Here is a 24,950-nt window from a genome sequence, read left to right as displayed (position 1 = left end):
TAATGTTTCAAGCAGTTTAGAAGCGTTCTGGTCTAGCGCTAGAGCAAAAAAAGTGAATGTGCCCTTAGTGGATGGGTGAAGTCTAACCTCTACTTCTCATGTTCTCACTAGCAGGGAGCTTTGCCCCAACTCCATAAGTGGTTCTTTATCTAAAAGGCTAGCCTCGCTGTTGAACTCTCCTGCTACCCTCCGACATTCTAAAGGAATATTGCAGGCATTCTCGAGTCCATTATGATTTCACTATTGCTGTTGCACTTATTGAACTTCCAGCCGTGGCACACTCTAATATTTCTAGGTAGACAATTCTCTGTGGCCCTGAGAGTTGTAATCTGGCATATGTACAAAGGCACTCTGAGTTATCTCCCTTTACATATGTTGCCTCATCTTCTGCAGTTTCTTTGTCATCATTAATCATAGTAATTCCACACCAGGTAGAAAAGTTAAGCAGTAAATGTTATGTTATATAAGGCAGCATGATTAAAAAAGTACATTATTACCTACCTTAAACAATAAATTACCCAAAAACTATTACATAATATAGAGACACATCTTTAATTATTACTTGCTTAAACCATCTCCTGAATTTCGTCAGTAATATCTATGTGAACAGCTGTTTCATCAGAAATCCCTCCCGTTGTATTCCATTTGTAACCACACACCCCCTCAAATTAATTTTATCTTACAAACGCTAACTTATCTTGAAAATACCTGAGTGAATTGTCAAATTAAAATAAAGTCCAGTTAAAGAACACTTAAACTTGACAGGCTTGAGCAAATAACTCTTTAAAATAAAGGTCAGGTGGTCCTGCAGTAGGTTATATGCTAGAAACAAAGACTGTGGGGTGAGTTCTTAGTGGAGACCACTTAAGTACAGGGACAGCAGGCGGTCTCCATAAATATGGCAAGCCACCTGCAAATCAGAGGAGGTGGCACTCCAGTCTTCTGCGCCACTGTGGCACTTGTGAATTTCACTTTACCCTCCACATGGGACAACAGCTTCAATTTAATTCAGTATTCAGCATGATAGCAATTATTTTGCAAATTACTTTGTACTATTGCTTACTATAAAAGACACTATATAATAATATATGTTTATATTGTAAAGCTTTGAAAGGTTGTGTACATTTCTAAAGCACAATCTGTTCATTTTTCAAACCTGCTTATAGGAGCAGGTAGTTGTGAGATCTGGCAGCATCATTTTCAAAGCAGGAATTAACATTTGATGTGTTTGAGGCTCTGATTGGAGGTCTCGAGAGACTGAGCGAAGAGTCGGACTGTCTGGGCTTGCGAGTGGCCTGGATTAAAACCAAGATTCAAGCCTTTAATGACTTCCTGGGCACAGCCAACAGCAGTGTGTCCTTCTGCGGATGTCGAGAGGTTTACTTACCTTGGCAGTGTCATTCATGTTTCTGGTGACTCTTCCTATGAACTCTGAAGACAGATTGGGAGAGCTTGTGGGGCATGAGGTTGCTGGAAAGGGTGTGTGGCACTCCTGATATTAATGAAAACGGACGATAGTCCAAGTCTTTAGAGTCCTGCTGCTTCCTGTTTTGTTATATGGTTGTGAGCCATGGATTCAGTGATCTTAGACAAAGACTGAACACCTTTGGTACTGTGTCTCTTCAGAGAATCCTTGGGTACGGCTGGTTTGACTTTGTGTCCAATGAGCGGTTGTTCATGGATTCCTGAAAGAGGCACATTACCTGCATTGTGAGGGAGCATCGGTTATGGCACGACGGCCACGTGGCACAATTCCCCAAGGGTGAGCCGGCTTGCAGGATCCTTATTGTTGAGGACCCAAGTGGCTGGACCAGGCCAAGGGGATGCCCATGTAACACCTGGCTGTGGCAGATAAAGGAACATTTCCAGAGGGTGGGACTGGACCCAGGATCCTAGCCAGGATCCCAAGCTGTTTCGTTATGTGGAGGGTGCAGCAACGTGCTGTACCAGTGCATGCTTCCCAACCTGACCTGACCTACCTGGTTGCCAGTCCACTTCAGGGTAACTCACTGACATTTTACATGTTGTTCACATCAGACCAGTTTAGAGGACACACAAGAAAATCCAGACATACATAAATGTAAGTGTTATTGGAATGCCATGAAAAACAGCCTCTTGTCTCTTTCCCTTTGGTAAGGACCAGATTCCACTTGTGTTGTCTAGCTAAATCTCCCTATGGGCTATAAATGTAATGTGATCTATAAGTAACATCATAAAAAATATGAATATAAGAAAGACAGCATTATTGGTTAAGATGCTTATTGCATTTATCTCATACTAGGAGGATAAAACTTTTAAAAAATCCCAGTTTTTAACCTAAACCATTACCGAGACGATGTTTTAGGTGTGCCATGATGTAAAATACTAAACATTTTTTAAATTGTTTTACCAAATTGTTTTAAATTTGTTTTCACCAAAAATATTGGAATTAAATTGGCATATTCTGTTTTTATTTTAACTTGGGAAAATGAGTTTATGCTCACTGTTTCACTTACTCAAGATGATCTCTGTCTTTCTAAGAACTGTGACCTTTATTTTTTTAAAATACAATGTGTGCTGATTTTTGTAAATCTTTCAGTAAAATTTCAAAGTCAGGATATGAGCCTTGAGCACTGGTGCAACATAAGTACTGTATTTAAGGTACTGCGATGATGGATATGTGTCTCTCAAGGCCCATACCAGATGTTACTAAAATGTGGCAAGAGTGGAAGGCCTCAAAAGCACACATTGCATCTTGGTTGTTTATCACAGCACTCTAGTTTTGTGCATTATGTGGCTGTGATTTACTTTAAGTAGAAGGTTCTGTAAAGCTGACTCTTAAAATGAGGGTTAAAACCTAGTCAGCTGCATGTGACATATATTATAAGAGGGAATAAAGTTTAAACTAATTTTTCTTAAAAGCAGAAAACATAAATGGTGCGGGCACAATGCAAATAGAACCAAACAGCATCACCAAGACCTTATGATTAAATAACACCTATGCCAATGCAGTTGCCCTCCAGGTCAAAGAAAGCACAGGACTTATCTCTTCTGGCCCTGGGCAGGACGTGATAAGTGATAGTCTGTAGGTAATGCTAACAATACCAACACTGTCTAGCCCTCAATCTATAATAATGAGCCATTTATGCACAATCTGTATGTTATAAAGCATCATACCTGTATTTCAGTTATAGAGTAAAATGGCTCATTTCTGGTATATCTCAAAATGTATTTTATAAAGGACCTTTCCTCTCTGTTTCATCGCTGTCTTTATATACTACCTACCTATATGATAAGGCATGGCAGTACTTGGGTTAGTATGACCAATATCTACATGTAGGCTACTCAATCACTGATGTTGGGTTTTGTTTGGATTCTACATTTGTCCTCCCATATCCCAGACATATACAGGTTATGGTCAATGGCTGCTCTGTATTGGACTATATATGAATAACTGGGTGTACAACCAACTGTGCTCTTTGATAAACTGATGTTCTGTCATGTTTGGCTACCTGCCTTGCACTCTGTACTGCTGGAACAATCTCTCACTCCTCGATCCTGAACTGGGTTTATGAAGTTAATGGTGCAATAAATCTACCAATCTATTGAAGAACATCTTACCTTTCTTTCTCAAGAACATCATTACTATATAGTTATATTTTATAGAATGTTTTCTTATCTCTCTATATATAAAAGAAAATCATGGAATGGAAAGCAAATGCAAGGCTACGATACGTGATCTTCTCGGAAGACATTTTAAAGACCAGCGAGATCAAAGACACGCCCTACTTACAATCTATCAAATAGGACAATAGGCAGCAAAACATTCAGTCTTGTGAAGGACTTGAGCACACACAGATCCAGGGCTCTCAGCGCATATAAAGCGTATAAGGACAGTACGTTATAAATTAAATGTCGACATCTAAACGAAGAAGAAAGCAGCGCGGAGAAAAGAGACTCAAATGCGTTGGACAGAAAAAAGAGCAAAGAAGAATAATCGAGGTGCAAATTCAGAAAATAAGGAAAGTAATTATCAGTCCGGAACAAGTGGAATTGAAAAAAAAGCACGTCCAATCCGGCTCAGAATTAAAAGACAATGAGTAAAAGACAAAGTACAACTTCATAAAGACGTTGGCACTAAACACATGCAGAGCAGGTTAGAGACTATGAAACCAGTGAAATTAGAAAGGCTAAAAGAAAAAAAACAAAAAAAAACTGCGCTATACACATGTGGAGAAAATTAAAGAATATGAAAATATAAAAAAAAAAAAAGTAAAGATTGCAGTGGTGCAAACAAACAAACTGCCTCATTTAACTATGCACCAGTCTAACTTTGGTTTTGCACAATAATTACTACACTATTGCACCTTAACACTTACTGTAATTCTACTTTATTCACATAATTGTACTTATTTATTATGTTCTACTATACTGTTACCTTTCAATCTATGACTTTTTGTTAATCTAACTGATATTCTTCTAACTTTGCACAGTTTTTGATAAGCGGATCAGGATGCATTTCACTGCGTGTTGTCCTGTGTAACTATGCATGTGACAAATAAAGAATCTTGAGAATTTCAAAAACGGAGTTTACCGCACATGCATTTATTGGTTACTTTGTTCATGTATATATATTTATCTGTCTGCTTATTTAAAAAGCTATATTTACCCCAGGAGTCAAAAACATTCTGTCTAGCCCTTGTACAAAAACCTAGACAAAAGCTGGGGTATCACCTTGGTAACCCCATGTACTTTTGGAACTGTGAGAGGAAAATATCACGACTTTACAGACAGGAGTCCAATGCAGACAGAACTCTACTTACTTTTTTACTTTGTAAAAAAAAATTATTAACTGCTGATGATGAAGATCGTTTTGTCTGTGCTGAAATTCCAAACAGAGAAACCTATCCTGACCTCATTAAAAAGATTCAGCATCTTGGGACTCGCAAGATTACAAATATTGTTTTTACAGAAGTTCTGAAATAAAAGTGAAACTAATGAAATAGCAACAATTCAAAGAAAAGAAAATGTTAAAAGTGTGTATCCGGAAAACCAAACATGGGGGTTGGTGAGCGAAGCGAGCAGGGGGTGAAGCCCCCTAGTGTGTATATAGCAGCATATGGTCTTCTGGACAAAAAACGACTCAAAGACTCCCTAGCAGTTTTACTATATTGGTGAACTTTCAGTGGTGTCAGCTAAATGGGCTGGGACAGGTCGTATCTTGTCCGAGACGGACATGTAGTCGAGTGCAGCTGTGGTGCAAATTGAGCAGCACAGGCTGGAACCTGTCTCATGCAACTGTATGGTAGCCCATTGTGTGAACATATAATGTGTATGTACCACAAAGATGAGTTTGTCTGTTAGGGCTGAATGAGCGGTGAGGTTAAAGCAAGAGGCGAAAAAATTTAAAAGTGCATGCATGCACCATCTCACCAAGGGCAAGTCACATTTTTACATGTCCCATTGAAAACACACAAACTCCCATGGCTGTGTTTGAGCATGAGGAGTGCAGACACACACAAACATACATCTTTCATAGTGACAACTGAAAAAAATGAAAAGTGCATGCATGCGTCATCTAGTGGCTGTGGTTGAGCGTGAACAGAGTGGACTGCCGACACACACACAGGTCTTTCATTTATATATGTCTACTATATTGTGGCACATGGCTGGGGGTGGTACCCAGCCGGGACGCCCAGAAGGACAGAAGGAGGGCTCATGCCTCCTCCGGACCGCCAGGGGGCATCCTTATGCCTGGAGGACTTGGGACCCTGGCACTTCCGCCACACCAGGAAGTGCTGGGGGGAAGAAGAAAATGAGACATCCGGAGTGTTTCCGGAAAGACAGCCGGCACTTCTGCTACACAGGGGCGTGTCAGGGGAAGATTGCCGGGAACCACCTGGAGCACATCTGGGTGATTATAAAAGGGGCCGCCTCCCTTCATTGAAGGCTGGAGTCGGGTGGAAGAGGACAAGGTCGGAGACTGAGTGAGAGAGGAGAAAAGGAGGCGGCCTGAAGGCTTACCGTGGACAGAGGCCTGGACTATTGGGGTGACTGTTGTGGAGGCACTGGATTGTGTGCATATTTGGACATTGTACTTAGGGTGAATAAACGTGTGTTGGGACATTAAAATGATGTCTGTCTGTCTGTGTCCGGGCTATTTCCCACAATATGCTTGGTACTTTTCATTTATGTCTATAATATAATGCCTTTTCTATCTATCTATCTATCTATCTATCTATCTATCTATCTATCTATCTATCTATCTATCTATCTATCTATCTATCTATCTATCTATCTATCTATCTATCTATCAGTGTCTTTCCTTTTTATTTTTTTATCCATCCATCAATCATATAATGCCTTTCATATCATTTCAAGATTAATTTCATATAACACATCTTCAAGTAATTTCATGTGTTTTCCTGGCAGTACCTTCTTTTGCTGCATAATCCCTGTTTCACACAAGAAAGGAACAAACTAAATCTGCCTTCAGTTCAGTTTTCTGTCAATCTTGATTACAAGATGTGAACATATTACCCAAATTATTCAATACTACTTTTTTATTTAAAAAACTGTATTGTAACATAATGCAACATCTAGCTTAAAATGTCAAAACTAAAGCTGTAGTAAAGGCGCTGTTGGTTTCAATAATACTTTTTCTGTTTTGCTTTGTCTTTCACAGGAATCAGCCCTTTTAAAGGAATGTACACCTGCACAGAAGATAATATTTTTTTCATTTGTCGGTGTCAGGTAGGAGCGCTTGATCCAAGCTTTGTACAAGAAATTGTTTTAACTTGGACTTGTACATTTTTGTGGTTCTTTTGAAGTACAACTGTGTTTGAAATAGATATACAGAGAGTCAAAGAGTTTCAAAAGAGAATGTGTGTCTACACGCAGGGTTTTGCCAGCAGTTTGTATCTGAATTCAGGATTCCAAGATAAACCCATATAAACCTGATGCTCTGAGCCTCAGACATGGTTTACAATAAATCTAACATTTTGCATTCCACCCTGAAAGCCAGCCTTTCTGTCAGCATGCCATACTGCATTCAGTAGGGCTAAAGCTAATACAGCTGTGGATAACCAGCACACACACACAAAATAAAAGGGAGAGGAGTTATGTGAGCCATCTTTAATTTTGTTCTAGTTGGACTTCAAATAGCAGATGATAACGATCAAAGCTGGGTGGGCCCAGTGACCACCACCAACTTTGATGCGGATCTCTAAATTCTTTAGTGTAAAAGCATTTATCTGTGTAGGAATACCAGCTATTGCAAAAGTGGGATTTATAACAGCAATGTATTTAAATTCAAGTTGAAATGTTAGCATTTAATTTAACACAATGCAGGATTTAACACAATGTTATCCTTCTCCAGGAAAAGTATCCATTCAAAAGGTAATAAAATGTCAGGCTATACTGTTACCTCAGAATCAATAATATAACTACTCAAACTCTGCAGAATGCTAATGAGGGCACAGATGAAGTGTTCTGAACAATTTGGATGGGTCTCCACAAAAAAGAAACAGAGGCACTTGAAGTGTATGGAGAAAAGGATGTGTGCAAATCCTTTAGGTTATCCTTGGACCTCACTATCACATGCTAAGAAAGGAACAACAGGCTACATGGGGACTTGTTACAGTTTTGTAATAACCAGAGTCACTAACAAAGTACGTTAAGCAGACATGAATCTCTAAGCTATGGAAAAAGTAGTGGCTTATACAAAAAAACACCCTTTTTATTAAGTATAAGTGGACAAGCTGACCAGGTGAGATCCTGGGATAGCTCACTGAATAGCCTCCTTTCATTTATAATCTTTGACTTTGACATACATGTTGTGGATATCAGGTGCTCCTGTCGTTATCTCAGTTGCCGGACAGTTCCTAGAACCAGGTTTTGATTCACAGTTCTGTCTATGCAGAGCTGGATTTAGCTCACAGTAATTTGGTTTCTGCCAGTACGTTAAAGACAAACACGTCAAGCTGATTGGCAATTTACAATCAACAAAAACCTGAGTGGTTGTGGTTGTTTGAAGTGAGTTTGACCTGAAAAAGGAATCCCATTCAGAAGTTAGCTCCTGCTTTGCACACACATTAGGCTCTGAGCCCCAACAACACTGTAGTGGAGTTAGCAGATTCACAAATTGATGGATGGATATTATAGATACAGGCAATAAATGCGTGACCCTGAACAGAATTTAGTGTTGTGTTATAGGAAGAAAAAATATGAGAGATGCATACAGAATGCAGTAGATATTAACTAGAGTAATAGAAAAAGACTTGGCAGTCCTTGTATTTTAGTTTACTTAAAATTACTAGTTATGTACATTACACAAGAGAAGGTTAGGATTGTTTCAAAGAACTATGAACACAAGTCAAGTCAGTGTCTGTTCACTGCAGCCTTTTAGTTTGTATAATATAGTGAAGAGCGTGGTGTTGTGACTAAGGCACAGGACTTAGTTCAAGTTCAAGTTGACATTTATTCTCAAATGTACATAGTACTTACCTGTGACACTCTGTGACTCTGACTAATGCTGGACATACATGGTGCAATTTTTAGAAATTGCAATCAAGTGATTACTCAAACTACGTGCTACAGCAACTAGTGGTATATGTGCTCAAACTGGACAAACACGTTTGGTCGAATTGAAATGCCACAATTTAGATGCTCAGACTATATGTGTACATTGCCCCAATGAAGAGTCTAGTATCTATTCGAAAAACATGATGGCCACAGGCTTCTCAAAATGTTAACAAAGAAAAGAGCTGTGTTCCTGATTCTTACCACACTGTGTTCTGAAAGCACAAAGAAAAGAAAAAGGTCTAACTAGGTACACATATGGTTGAGGTACGGACAACACGGTCTGTCTATTTTTCAGAATTAGAGGTACATAGTTGAAAGTAATTTGCCATGTTGTGTGTTGTAGCCACCAGGGGGCACACCAGCTTCCCAAACCTGACACAGACAGACCCAGGCACAAGTCTCTGCAATACAAAAGGCTTTATTTAGTTGGAAACGCTTCTTTCCCGTTTCCCACAAGCACCGAGCACAGTAAATTAAACAGCACATTGCACTTTTGTTCTCTCCTTCTCTTTCTCTCTCTGTCTTTCTGTATCCACTCCTCCTTTGCCAAGCGTTGTTCCTCTTCCTCTTGACTCGGCTCTCCAAGTAGTCTTTTATGTGATTCCTGGAAGTACTTCCGGCGTCCTGACGGCTTGACCCAGAAGCACTTCTCGTAAGTAGGGCTCCCCAGTTCCTGCAGCACCCCCTAGCGGCACCCACTGCACCCAACACCGAACTGCAATTCCCATGAAGACCTGTGGGAGACTGTGGTGCTGCTGCAACCCAGGGGGACTGCCATCTATTGCTCCAGGAGAGATAATGCCCTGTGAATGTTCTCTCCCCAGGTCCCACGGCCATTCACCACACTGTTTATTTTGGATTCTTCCAGTAAAGGCTTCTTAAGATGGTTTTGTCATTGGCCATTTACAGGAATGTGTCTTTTCCATATATCTTCTACACTGAGCTTTGTGGAAGTAGGTATAAATAATATTTTAGCAAAAAATGCACACATTTTACAAGTTTTCAGCTTAATGGACATGTGAATTTTGCAACACATTAGACACGTGAGTTGGATGAAATTTTTTAAATTGTTTGCAGTTGGACAGGCTCGATCACCATTACATTTCGTTACATCATAAACTGTTTTCTCTCTATTTGCATAAAAACATGGAATAATACATTTTTCTCTGCCACAACTATAAACTACTTGGGTAAGTAATAAATTAAAAAAATATATATCCTTTTTGGGTGGAATATTCCTTTAAAACAACATTGAATAAATAACAATGAAGTATGGAAGGTAGAAAGAAGCTGAACACCTACATGCTGTCCATTATGTGCTGGTTCTTCTTTAAATCTCAGCTTCTTCTCCAAGTCATGAAGGACTGCATCTTTCGAGTCACGGATCTCATCATCGGTTGTAGATCTAGAAGGCTTTAGATTTTTCTTCATTAGCAATTGGGAGGAGCTGTCAAAGGAAAGAAAAAGTAAGTTTGTGCATAAATATCCTTCAGGAAGTAGATGCATTTAAAAACATCTATCTATCCAGTCATTCTGTCTATTTATTAAACTTAGTTAATGCAATTCAGGGTCGTGGAGAGCTGGAGCTTACCCAAAAACATCAGACACAAGGCAGCAACTAGAGTTACACTCATTCACATTTACATTCAAACACATAATCATTCATAATGGGCCTGTTTGTATTCTCCAGTCAATCTAAATTGTTCTTTTTGGGATATGGGAGGAAAATGGTGCATCCAGAAGAAAATCCATATGCACAGTAGGTGCATGTACAAATGTCCCTCAGAGAGTAACCAGAATGGAAATCAAGCCAAAGTGTCATTGAATACACAGAATTCTTTAAACCTGTGTTCTCAATTAAAACATCTCAAAAAGTCAGAGCATATGACAATGGCAGTGGGTTGAAGCTAGGATCACATTGTGGCATATTGACACATATCCATTTATGACAAAACACAAGTGCATTGTGTGGCACATTGACACATATCCATTCATGACAGGTATATTTAAAATCGTCAGTGTAATCTGTACATCTGGAGAACATGCAAATTCCATGCAGAATATAACTGGCCTAAGGTTTGAAGCTGCAATGTTAATTACTGTGTCCACAACACAGTTACTACAAGTTTTTTGCAGGGGTTTAATTTACAAAGTTAATTTTAATCTTGAAAGGATGCATCCGATGTACAATTTAAATTTAATAACACAATGCTTTGCACAGATTTATAAAAAAAAGTATTATGGATAATCAAATTTCATTACTCATCTGAGATATTAATTAACAAAAGTATATTAAAGGCTGGACTGAGTAAACAATTCCATTAAGCACCAGGCCTGCCAGGTAATAACCATTTTAAAGTCACTTATATGTCAGATAGAGTGGGATTTACATTTATTTTTAATCTGTTAATAGCATTGTTCAAAGTAACATTGGATGGGATAAGGTTAGGGTTAAGATAAACTCACTGTGATTTCCTACTGTGCATTGCTTAACTTATTTTGCTCAACTGGGAGAATTGGAACCCTCCATAACTTAATGTGAAAGCAACATCTTACAGTACAGTTTACTATCGTCAGTCATTATCCAACCCGCTATATCCTAACACAAGGTCACAGGGGTCTGCTGGAGCCAATCCCAGCCAGCACAGGGCACAAGGCAGGAACAAACCCTGGGCAGGGCACCAGCCCACCGCAGGACACACACACACACACACGCACACACACACACACACAGCACAATTTAGGATCGCCAATGCACCTAACCTGCATGTCTTTGTACTGTAGGAGGAAACTGGAGCACCCGGAGGAAACCCACGCAGACACAGAGAGAACATGCAAACTCCATGCAGGGAGGACCCGGGAAGCGAACCCAGGTCTCCTTACTGCGAGGCAGCAGCACTACCACTGCGCCACCGTGCCGCCCAGTTTACTATCATAATACTGTAAAAAGCAAATGTTCTTAATGAGGAACAGTGCAAAGGTTTCTAAGAATTTCCTAAATGTTTATTGATGTTGTAACAAAATAAGCTTGTGTCTCTATTTTATTTTATTTTTGATATTGTAAAATATAAACTACAGTATTTTATAATGGATATTTATTCACTTACAGTAGTGTAGCTCTCCAAACAAGGTGAAATTAAGGGTTTAGGTGTTCATTTTGGCTTAATGTATCTTCATACCTTTTTGGAAGTACTGTATTGATTGTATTTTTAATATTGTAAAATGATTTTTAACATAACATAAAAGAAATTGCCTACATCTTAGCCAAACAAACAAAGTTGCAGCATCTTGCCTGATTAAACTATCAAGCTGCCCTGAAAGCTTGCATATTGTAATCTGATCAGCTAGTCAATAAAAGGTGTAATTTGTCTTGACGTCTCATTACATCCATAATGGCTAGCATGGTACAACACTACTACTATTACTGCAATAAAAAGTTAGAAATTGTACACATATGGCATAACATTCAGATGTATTCGAGGGCTGTTTAGGCACTGTAGCTGTCAATGGACAGCAAATAGGTTCTATTACATTCTCACTCCATTTTAGGGTTGCAGGGGGCCTGCAGCAACCCAAAGGGACAGGACAAAAGGCTGAAAACAGGCATAGCCAGGACTCTAGTCCACTGAGGAAGCACTGTCATTCATATACACACCCATATTTATATATGGTGACAATTTTCATGTGCCAATTAACATAACCTAAATAAATAAATAAAAAAGTTTTGTAATTAATTCCTTCTGTGCTTGAGCATGTCTGTAATATAATTATTTTCTTAAAGCTATTCAGTTATCACAAATGTTTGGGAATAACAGATGTGAAATTTTATTACGATAAATGAACATTATAAACTATCAGGTGAATGTGGCACTCTGATGGTAAATTATAGGGTGATTTTTAAAATCCCAAACCAGGACACTCGTGTAACATGTATGCCCATGTATTAAGCTCATCCTCATAATGCATCGTCATCAGAAGGGGATCAGGGCACAAGAAAAAAAGACACTTTCACAAATGAACACATAGGATTTCACAAAGTGCTTGAAGTATAAACAAAAAAATACCAGCACTATGTTTTTGTTTGTTTTTTTGTCCCTCATTGCAATGCTGTTTAAATACAACACAGTTGTTAATCAAGCAAGATTCCCTCTTGGAGTTTGATATACGCTGTTGTAAATATATTGTTAAAATGTTTGTTTTGGTGAAGTAATGTTTGTGGCACTGAAAAATTTTATTAGATGGGCAGCCTGTTAAAACCAATACATTTTGATATTCTTCATTTATTTATCGGGATGCATAGCCTGAAATTGGGACTGTCCCTGTCAGCGGGACATCTATTCACCCTAGTAAATTAAAGTGTCAGTGAAATAGCCACACCACAGGGTAATTCTTTCATATTTGGATATCTTTTCGTTTTCTTTGTTTGAATTTTATACTTTTACTGTTAGGAAGATCATTGAATTTACAGTAGTGTTCAACCTTTTAGACAAGTGGATCATTTTTAGTTAGTGAATGTCTTTGTGGGCCGGCAGAGTGGTTCCCCAGGGAGTATCATGTAGCTCGATTGATTAACAGTCAGTTCAAGAGTGGGGGTCCCCATGGGGTTTTTGAGTGACTTCATCAATTAACAATAGATAGATAAGCAAGTTGCTCCTGGGTTTACTAGTAGTGGAGATCCACAAACCAGCAACAATTCTTAGCCAGCTTTTTGTACACCAGCAGTAGGCACAACAGCATTAATATATTTGCCATGCCTTCCTTTTTCATGGACTGGCACAAAATTTCTATGGGCCAGTGTTGGTCCATGGGAAACACTCATTTAAAGCTTTGGGAGGAGGGAAATGATGGTGCACTGGTTCTCTTCTGCCACTGGGAAGACTTCATAAAGTAGAAACAACTTGCTGATGGAATGGTTTCTGTGCAAACCCAGCTGGACTTGCAGATGTTGTATTGACTGCCTGCCCAGATGCCTGTGCAAGCAGGCAGTAACAGTGAGTAACTTTCATCCCACACATATAGTCTGCTGGTATTTCTTTTAACTTGTACTGGGGATCTGTTTGCCATCACTAGTGGCTCTCGAAATGAAAAATAGGAAAGTATGCAAAATATACAAGTTTAGACATTATACAAGCACAAGCTTATTCACCACTGGTTGTAAAAAGGTAATTTTAGATCTTATCATATGATTGTCCTTATAATTTGCTTTTGTAGCACTTACGTTGCCCTAATGCCAGGGTTGGATATTCACGCGGAGTAAAAATCAAAGACACATGTAAGTAATGTGCACGAGAAGGCCTGTCACAGTCTAGACTGAAATAAGGTGTTCATTAACATTATATAAAATGTTAATGTCTCTTTAACGTTCACACTTTTTTGGCTACTGTTTTATCATGGAAGGGTTTTGATATGACCCTTTCCTAAACCATTTCATATTTTTTCTCATGCCCAGATTCTTTTTGAAGTAGACCCATGCATATGTCCTCCACCCCAACTATTGTTCTCTTATCTTTGCACTCACCTGGCCTGGAAGGAGGGACAGCCCAGCATTTGCAATGCACTTGCACCTGGAACTACGGATCCAAACTAAACCCAGGACTGTCTGCTACTGTGCTTTATTTCTCCTATTAGAGGATGTCTCCTCTTTATTCATTTATACTCCAGAGAGCAGGGTAGAGTAAATACTAAATGCAAGCAAGGGGAGCAGGTAATAAACTTTTATTCAGTCATTATAGATTTTACATTCTTAATGTGCCAAAAAATGGAAACAAAATAAATGGGTGTGATGAATCAAGTAATACAGCCTGGAATATTTCAGGAGCTGCAATGCATGATGTAGTACAAGTTTATTTTAAACTGATGAATTTTTAAAGTTTGTCAGGGACAAGGTGACCGTCCCTCGTTCCTCTCAGACCAATGTCATTTTGACAGACCATATCAGTACGTGTCCACAAAGTGAACATACATGAAGATAACCAGTGGTGTGAGAGTTTCACTTTTATGCATTTGGAAAGTCAAACTTTAACCTTTCATATTGCTAGAATGCCCTTTTTACACTGGTGAATTTATTTTTTGCTAATTTAGTCTTCTGTCTCTGCTAACACTTCCTCTTTGTATGTTTAGACAAGCTGCTTTCAAATCAAAGGAAGTGTGCTTACAATTAAACAATACCACTATAATAACAAAGCAATTGTCTAAAATTCTTTTAACAATTTAAAGATTATGAAATACTCACTTAAACTACCTAGCGTTGCCCTGGCTCCTTATATCTAGAATATCATCATTTGTAGAAATGGGAAAAAGAAACAATAACATATTCATTTGGTGACATTTAATTTACACATTCATAAAGTGTATCATATTGTTCTCCTATACTAAGTATATATATGTACTATTGCAATATGGCTAATTAATTAATCTAATGCTGTGTGATATACAATATTTTTTGTGACCAGAGCATAAATATGTAAATGTTTTGGCGTGCCCACTCTGAAGGAAGCAACATATGGGAAAGGGGGACTGTGGGAAAGCATGGACCTTCTAAGTTAATGCCTACTTCCCTGAGTGACTGCCCTTGAGCCTTATTTATAGTCATAGCAAATAAATGTCTCATTTCATTTTACAGTTACTTAAAATCAAAAGGCATGCCAGTGGATATCACAGGAATGCATGGAATGAACACATCTTCTCATTTAGCACTGCCAACTAAAACTGTCACTTCTAACAAAAAATAAGTAATGACTCTGATACAGTACCAACTTTTTTAATGTGGAAAAATTCTGGTCTACCTTATTGGGTCCGCTATTTTGAATTTTGAAAAAAAAGTCAGATTCATAATCTGCGACCCTCAGGAAAATCCCCAGGTACCAGTTTAGGTTGAAATCAGTTAATAAAGAAACAGTAACTACATTTTTCATGTGTCAAGGGAATGAAATCTGGGGGAAGGGGTGGGGTGTCTAGATTTAGTGGTAGACTTTCTTGTCCATATGGTCCTAGAGATAACTATGCAAAATCTGGTCCAGATTGGTCAAAGGCTTTAGGACTGTATAGGAGACAGACAGACAGACAGACAGACAGACAGACAGACAGACAGACAGACAGACAGACAGACAGACAGACAGACAGACAGATAGATAGATAGATAGATAGATAGATAGATAGATAGATAGATAGATAGATAGATAGATAGATATTTATTTGTCCCCTTAAGAAAATTTGGCTTTTTACATAAATAGGTAGATATGCAGGTAAATGAGTACATTAATAAATATATGCACACACTTTGATCTAAACACATGCCAGAATGACTATAAAGCAGAAAACTTCCTATTTGGCTTTGACAATCGCAGTGATGCATAATGCAGACGTATTGCTGTTGGTATAAAGGAGGCTCAGTAGTGTCACTTGATACACTTTTGCAGAATAACTTGTTGGCTGAAAGTCCTCAGGGTTGAGGTATCAAAGAGAAAATGTGCGGCATTGTTCATAATAGCACTCGGTTTTAATTCTCTCATTTGCTGTGACCTCCAGGTGGTCTAGAGTGTGCCCCATAACTAAGCCTGCCCTTTTTAACTAGCTTGTTGATTCAGTGGGCCTCTCCTGAAGTGATGTCACCAGCTCATTACACTGCAGCTTAGAAAATCACACTGGACATCACAGTGTTAACACGAATTTAACATGCATTTACTTATTTTGTTGAGGCCTTTATCCAAGGCAACTTACAACATTTATGATACATTTGGTTACATTTCTTTTGGTGACTTGGTCAGGTGACTTGCTTATGGTTACACGGTTTCAGTAGCGAGGTTTAAAGCAGGTGTAGAAGATGTGAAGCATGTCACTTCCCACATTAAAGGAATACAGTCTCCTAATGAAAAAGAACATGCTCTGCCTTTTTTTACACAGTTCCTCTGTGTTCTGAGATCAGCCCAACCTGTCATTAGTGGAAGTACTTGTAGAAATGGAAAACCTATACATCCACTCCCTGAACAGTGACCGGACATAGAGGCTCTTTGGTGCAGCGAAATAACCAATAACGAGTTTGTTGCTTTTGCTAATGTTAAGATGCAGACAATTCTCTTTGCACCAAGAAGAAAAGTTCTTCACCTGACTCCTCTCTTTTTGTCTTATCCCCCTTATCAATACACGGCATAAGTGCAGAATCGTCTCAGAATTTCCGCCGGTGACATGGCTTGGTGTTATATTTGTAGTCAGAGGTGTACAGAGTGAAGAGAAAAGGAGACAGGACTGTTCCTTGTGGTGCACCAGTGCTGCTCTCACAGTCCATGAGCCTCACAAACTGTGGTCTGCCTGACAGAGAGTACATTATCAGGACATCATATTCTCATCCACCTGCACATCTCTGAGTTTACTACATAAGAGAAATGTGTGGATGGTATTGAATGTAGTACATAGATAATATAATAAAATTACCTCTGCAGCTACCAATACTCACTTTACTAAATGGCTGCAACAATAAAGAATTTACATTTTTCCATAAATTCAAACTTTTACTGATAAATGAAATGACAAGTGGCACAGTGGCTCAGTATTTAGTGCTGCCTCACAGATTTAGAACTCTATGTTTCAGTCTCACACCTGGCAGTTGTCTGTTTGGTGTCTGAAAAATCTTTCCATGGTTTTTGGGTTTTTCTACCAGTATTCTAGATTTTTCTCCCACATCTCTGAGATGATAGCCTACAAGTAAATTTACCCACCATGAATTCAAAGTATGTGTATGCGTGTGTGTGCGTGTGTGTGTGTGTGTGTGTGAATGGGCTAATACAACAGACTGGCTCCCCATCCAGGGCCATTTTCGGCATTGTACCAAGTGCTGATCCTGAACTGGACTAGGCATCTTTGGGAATGTTGTTGTTGAATCATTAGTAAAATTATGTAGTATGGATATTTTCATTTCTATTTTACATGAATTTACCTAAATTTTAAGTCAAATAATGAGAAAGGCTTACCCTCTAACTTAAATAATTGGCATATTATATCCCAGCTTTCATATGAACCTTCCCCTTGTATCTTACACTATAACATATGACACAAGTAGCCAAAATGAGCACCGCTATCTAATACTTTTGGGGATGCAACTTGTGAGGTCCTACAAGTAAAATCTTGATTAAATTTACCATTCCCGTGGGTGTTTGTAGACGTGCCTGGTGTGAAACTCTTATGCTTTTTGTCATCTTTATACTATTTATTTGCTCCATGAAGAAATTAAACTAAATAAAATCCGAAACTGAACCTTATAGAAGTTGATATTGTTTGGTTCAAAAAATCACTATATAAACTGTAGTTTTCTGTTACCGTGTTGGAAACTGTAATGCATCTCACCATCTTCGCCATCATTTTCATGACATTAAATCCACTTGAAAAAAATAAAAAAGGAACAAAACAACTTACACAGCAGGAGCACTCCGGGGAAGCCCCATGGCGTTCGTTGGTGGGGATGTTGGAAGAGATGGCAGAACAGAACTGAGAAAGGCCACAGGATCCTGGATAGGGCTTGGTGTTGAGCTGCTGAGAGTGGGAGAGGCCGCCTGCAAGGGGGACTGAGGTCGTATAGTGAAAGGAGAGAACACCGATGGAGCGGGCGGCGGGGAGCTGACAAATCTGGTGGGACTGGTGGGAGACTGCAGCACCCTGGGCTGGGAGAATCCCGAGTAGGGGGATCCTATGTAGCAGGTTTCACTCCTTGAAGTCTGAGACACTGGGGGTGTGAAATTTGGTGACAGGACTGGGGATTCAGTCGAGGGCAGATTGGTAACTGGTGTGGCACTTTGGGCAGCAATAAACTGCTTTGGCCTTGCATAGTTGAAGGTCTGTGGGAGGCCACTGCTGGGGGGTGAGGTGGGAGGCTGCTGAAAGGTGGCAGGGCCAGAGTTAACTGGCCCTACACTCATGGTGAATGAAGGGTTCATCTGTGAGTGTGTCCCACTCTCTTGTTGTTGCTCAAGCAACACCTGGTTGTGAAGAAGCTGGAGTTGTACAGGATCACTGAAAAAGAGAAATAAAAAGAAAAAAAATATTAAAAATTTCAGTCAATGAAGTTAGGCCAGCAGCAGTGATGATCAATAAAGTATCCGTCCAACCATTGAGTGCTTAGTTTAATTTTAGTCTTCCCTTAATACTAGAATTAACAGAGCCTACGAAAAAACTCGTAGATCTGGCCCACCTTAAATCCATTCGCACGTCTCCCTCAGGGTCTTTTGTCCTGTAAATGTGCCGAATTAAGACAAGCAGCAAGCAGCCTGCTATTCCATCCCCCACCGCTGCAGACCGTGCACAAACTTCTCCCAGCTCATGCCTTGATTGATTACCTGGGAGTGAAGTCCTGGAGTTTTAGAGTGGAAATAATAGATCGTTATTTGGAACACATGCATTTCATGTGTGTTCCGTTTCTGTAATAATCTGTGTAAACACATTGTTAAAACAGAAACGTTTGTCATATTTTAGTAGTAAATGACAAAATGTTGGCATACACTATATAATGTGTGAAGCCTGACATCCAAAGATCAAATAAACACTTTCACAAAAGGTTCAAGGATGATACAACTGCTTCCGTGGCGTAGCAGTAAGATTTGCTGACTTGTAATCTAGAGTCCCCGGTTCGATCCCGTCTGCCTCTTGTATTTGCCGTTTTCAGTAGTGCGCTGCTTTTATTGTTAATATTATACAGTACACACATACATTTGGTTTGCATCTGTAAGAGACGGTGTACATTTATAGGACTTGTGAAAGTTACCGTTTTTTTTTCACTTTTATTCTCTCAGTCACGATCGCGATACATACTTCCGCCCCAGGGATCTGACGCTGTTAGTTCTTATTAGAAACTGGGAGTAACTATAGATGTGAGTGGTGTTTTGAGGCAATGGAACTGGACATTCTCTGATCTGGAGGGATAAAAGCTGACACACAAACGCTGGTGAATCTGCCTTCTTCGTATCTCACCGTCACTTGATTTTTTTTTATTCACTTTTATTGAGTGTTCCTGCTCACGCTGAATTAGTATGCACCTTATGGTCTATGATGTCAAAAAAAAAAAAAACAACAGAGACATAGGTATATATGATATTTGAAATTATTCATTTTATGACCTGTATAGTACATTTCGGAAAACATTGTGGCATGGATGCAACATTATTTATATTATTCATATTCATTCGCATAACACTGTGTGTTTTTTTCCCAATCTTGCCAGTTCCAACATGTTGCTGTTTCTTTTGTACTCCAGGACATGCAGAGGCAACAATAGTACAAAGAGGTCAGTTCTGCACTATATACAATCATCACATTCAAATGTTAACAGTTCAAACACACGCAAGGACCCATCCTTCCTACATTTATGACATGTATACCTGTTGCAATGGGCACACTTCTCTCTATGCTGTGGTTCCTATTACATTAAAAGGGCACCTGACACTGACTCAGTTTACTTTCCTGGGGAAAGCAGCTGTCTTGGAACAGAAGCTTGTTGATGTTGCATCCTCCTTTTCTTTTTCCATCGCCTTTTCTACTAAGATGCAACGACGAAGTTCCTCTACAAAGTGAGCCATGAACACTCTTCTTTTCTCAGTGGCCTCCGTGCATGCCTTGCACAGTACATGTGCGTTGATCACTGCCAGGTCAAGCATGTTATAACACAAGCAACTGGCCACCTGCGTGTTCCTGCATGCACTGAATAAGCTCACGCCTTCTGGTGCATGATGTTAACGCAGCATGGAGAAAAAAAGAAAGAGAGAAATACTGTATATGGGACATTGGGTATAAATTTATTGTACTTGTAAAAATTAGCTTTTTTCAGTTTTATTCTCTGAATCACAATCACGCTGTACCCCCCCACCCCCACCCCTCCTGATCTGACTAACAGCACAAGCATAAATTCACACCCGATCTGACGCTGTTCGTTTTCAAATAATATTGCATTAGTGCGATGATGTTTTCTGATTGGTACTATTCAGTTCATAAAATGATTTCTTCAAAATGTCACATATATTGTCTCTCTTTCAGGTGTGCAATAGAAACCACAGTATAGAGAGAAGTGTGCGCATTGCAACAGGTACACATGTAAATGTAGGAAGGACGGGTCCTTGTGTGTGTTTGAACTGTTAACATTTGAATGTGATGATTGCGTATAGCGCTGAACTGACGCGGTGTTATGCGAGTGAATATCAATAATATGAATAATGTTTCATCCGTGCCACAATGTTTTCAGCAAATCGTACCACTACGTCATGGAAGCAGTTGTATCATCCTTGAACCTTTTGTGAAAGTGTTTATTTGATCTTTGGACTTCAGGCTTCACACATTATATAGTTTATGCCAACATTTTGTCATTTACTACTAAAATATGACAAACGTTTCTGTTTTAACAATGTGTTTTCACAGATTATTACAGAAATGGAACACACATGAAATGCATGTGCTCCAAATAATGATCTATTATTTCCACTCTAAAACTCCAGAACTTCACTCCCAGGTAATCAATCAAGGCATGACAGAAGTTTGTGCACGGTCTACAGCGGTAGGGGATGGAATAGCAGGCTGCTTGCTGCTTGTCTTAATCGGCACATTTACAGGACAAAAGACGCTGAGGGAGAGGTGCGAAAGGATTTAAGGTGGGCCGGATCTACAAGTTTTTTCGTAGACGCTGGTAATTCTAGTGTTAAAGGCCTCAGGCACATGGCAGGGTCAGGTAAAAGCCCTGAAAAAAAACACTATCCACACACATCCACAGTTATTGGAACAGAGTCTATAGAGAGTTACCATTCCCACCTATCTGTGTGTCTTTGGGATACAGAAAGAGATTGGAGCACTAAATTAAATCAAGTCAAGTTTATTCTCAGTGTATTCAGTATAATGAAATTCTGACTTAGACATTTTCCCAGAACAGCTGACAAAATACATATATAGGTATATGAAATACCTATGAGGGGACCCTGTAGTTAGGATTCAGCAGGTTGGAAAATGGATGGATGGATACCTGTGAGGACAAACATGCAGCTCGTCGCCATATCTGGCACCATGAGTCATTAAGGAAAAAACTTGTTAGATAGATAGATAGATAGATAGATAGATAGATAGATACTTTATTAATCCCAATGGGAAATTCACATTCTTCAGCAGCAGCATACTGATACAATAAATAATATTAAATTAAAGAATGATAATAATACAGGTGAAAAAAACAGACAATAACTAAGTATAATGTTAAATATTAACGTTTACCCCCCCTGGTGGAATTAAAGAGTCGCATAGTTTGGGGGAGGAACGATCTCCTCAATCTGTCTGTGGAGCAGGACAGTGACAGCAGTCTGTCGCTGAAGCTGCTCTTCTGTCTGGAGATGACATTATTTAATGGATGCAGTGGATTCTCCATAATTGATAGGAGCCTGCTGAGCGCCCTTCGCTCTGCCACAGATGTTAAACTGTCCAGCTCCATGCCAACAATAGAGCCTGCCTTCCTCACCAGTTTGTCCAGGCGTGAGGCGTCTTTCCTCTTAATGCTGCCTCCCCAGCACACCACTGCGTAGAAGAGGGCGCTCGCCACAACTGTTTGATAGAACATCTGCAGCATCTTATTGCAGATGTTGAAGGAAGCCAGCCTTCTAAGGAAGTATAACCGGCTTTGTCCTTTCTTGCACAGCGCATCAGTATTGGCAGTCCAGTCTAATTTATCATCCAGCTGCACTCCCAGATATTTATAGGTCTGCACCATCTGCACACAGTCACCTTTGATGATCACTGGGTCTATGAGGGGTCTGGGCCTCCTAAAATCCACCACCAGCTCCTTGGTTTTGCTGGTGTTCAGGTGTAGGTGGTTTGAGTCGGACCATTTAACAAAGTCATTGATTAGGTCCCTATACTCCTCCTCCAGCCCATTCCTGATACAGCCCACGATAGCAGTGTCATCAGCGAACTTTTGCACATGGCAGGACTCCGAGTTGTATTGGAAGTCCGATGTATATAGGCTGAACAGGACCGGAGAAAGTACAGTCCCTTGTGGCGCTCCTGTGTTGCTGACCACAATGTCAGACGTGCAGTTCCCAAGACGCACATACTGAGGTCTGTCTTTAAGATAGTCCACGATCCATGCCACTAGGTATGAATCTAATCCCATCTCTGTCAGCTTGTCCCTAAGGAGCAGAGGTTGGATTGTGTTGAAGGCGCTAGAGAAGTCTAGAAACATAATTCTTACAGCACCACTGCCTCTGTCCAAGTGAGAGAGGGATCGGTGTAGCATATAGATGATGGCATCTTCCGCTCCCACCTTCTCCTGATATGCAAACTGCAGAGGGTCAAGGGCGTGTTGAACCTGTGGCCTAAGGTGGTGAAGCAGCAGCCTCTCCATGGTCTTCATCACATGTGATGTCAGAGCAACAGGCCGAAAGTCATTCAGCTCACTAGGACGTGATACCTTTGGGACTGGGGTGATACAAGATGTTTTCCAAAGCCTCGGGACTCTCCCCCGTTCCAGGCTCAGGTTGAAGATGCGCTGTAGAGGACCCCCCAGCTCCGACGCACAGACCTTCAGCAGTCGTGGCGATACTCCATCTGGACCCGCTGCTTTGCTGGCACGAAGTCTCCTCAGCTCTCTGCTCACTTGCGCTGTTGTAATTATGGGTGGGGATGTTTTTCCTATGCTGGTATCAGCAGAAGGATGTGTGGAGGGTGCAGTACTCCGAGGTGAGAGTGAGAGTGGGTTAGGGTGGTCAAACCTGTTAAAAAAGTTGTTCATTTGGTTTGCTCTCTTCACGTCTCTCTCAATGGTGGTACCCCGCTTCGAGCTGCAGCCAGTGATGATCTTCATCCCATCCCACACTTCCTTCATGCTGTTATTCTGCAACTTCTGCTCCAGCTTTCTCCTGTACTGCTCCTTCGCCGCCCTGAGTTGGACTCGGAGTTCCTTCTGCACGCGCTTGAGCTCATGCTGATCACCGTCTTTAAAAGCCCTTTTCTTCTGATTCAAAAGGCCCTTGATGTCACTTGTAATCCATGGCTTGTTGTTAGCATAGCAGCGTACTGTTCTTACTGGAACTACAATGTCCATACAGAAGTTGATGTAGTCAGTAGTGCAGTCAACAACTTCCTCAATGTTCTCATTATGAGATCCCTGCAGGATATCCCAGTCTGTAGTTCCAAAAAGTTCTCTCAGAGTATTCTCAGCCTCCAGGGTCCACTTCCTGAATGATCGTGTGGTTGTAGGTAGGACTCTAACTTTTGGTTTATAGTGAGGCTGAAGCTGAACCAGGTTATGATCTCCTTTCCCAAGCGCAGGCAGCGGGGTGGCGCTGTATGCGTCTTTAACGTTTGCATATATATAAAAGAGGTTTATTAGAAAAAGCAGCCCCCACCTGAAGCCTGTCATTATAATCTTAGAGTTTAGTTTAAAGTTGCATAACATGTACGTTCTTCTCAAGCTCTGCTTGATTCAGTCTAAGTGGTATTGAATCAAATGCAATCCTTCAATTTTGTAGTGCCTTGTCACGTATGCTTTTTCTGTCTCTTGATTCTTCCATGAAGCTCCATTGACCTAAACTTCAAGTCCATATTCTTACACATTACACCCTGAAACTGCCAGCTCAATCTGTAACATTTCATCTTCTGAAAAGGAACAGGGATTGTTCACTGTGAAAGGTGCTACATGAAAGCTATTGTGACTCTCAACAAAAGGTCCAAAATAAAAGATTCATGGATGACTTGATATGTTTAGTGTTATATATACAATCTGTATCCAAAGCACATATTATTACTTCTGCCAGTATAGTCATGTTTGTAGATGGGTAGAAGATTTGTCTTTTACAGCATTGACTATGAAAGTTACAATATGTAGGAAGGGTAAATGACTTACAATGAAAAGTGCAATATAACACAAGGATCAACTGTTCTGTTATTTATATTCTGACTACGTTGTCAATTAAACATTTACATAACTCATGCATATACATACGTTCTCCAATCCACTTGGGGCCAGGTAGCAAGCACTGGCAACAAAGTAGGAATGAGCCAAGGACTGGGCACCAGTTCAATACAGGGATCGCATACCCACACCCAATTTAGAATCACCAGTTAACTTCCCCTGCATGTGTTTGGGGATGTGGGAGGAAAACCCTCAAGGACATGGGTAGAACATGCAAACTCCACACTGACAACAATTAGTCATGGAATTCAAACACAGGATACTGATGAGGTGACTGCATTAACCACTGTGTCACCACGGATGGATTATTTCACAGTGCGTTCTTTTAGCATACAATAAAAGTCTGCATGCAAAAGAAGATTTTGTAGATGGACACACTTTGCAGTGATGCTGTACATTTACTTTATTTTCCAACTGACCCTGATTTACTTTCTAACAATCTTTTCCATCAATCTACATCTGC

The 24,950-nt window shown here is 40.0% G+C and overlaps 1 protein-coding gene across 5 annotated transcripts in view; it reads right to left on the bottom strand.

Annotated features, from left to right (window-relative positions):
* The window catches only part of mypn (myopalladin), a 364,168-nt gene that overhangs the window by 60,956 nt on the left and 278,262 nt on the right, over positions 1 to 24,950 (bottom strand). For all 5 annotated transcript variants that reach the window (XM_051923393.1, XM_051923396.1, XM_051923394.1 and 2 more), the window contains 2 exons: positions 17,971 to 18,564; positions 9,865 to 10,009 (listed from right to left, as the gene is read on the bottom strand). In XM_051923393.1, the coding sequence (XP_051779353.1) occupies positions 9,865 to 10,009; positions 17,971 to 18,564 (739 nt within the window). The remainder of the gene's footprint in view (positions 1 to 9,864; positions 10,010 to 17,970; positions 18,565 to 24,950) is intronic.

This window comes from Erpetoichthys calabaricus, chromosome 2 (genome assembly GCF_900747795.2).
Source record: "Erpetoichthys calabaricus chromosome 2, fErpCal1.3, whole genome shotgun sequence".
Classification (NCBI taxonomy): Eukaryota; Metazoa; Chordata; class Cladistia; order Polypteriformes; family Polypteridae; genus Erpetoichthys; species Erpetoichthys calabaricus.
The sequence above is the reverse complement of the archived record's forward strand: the minus strand, read 5'-3'. Positions and strand labels throughout refer to the sequence as shown.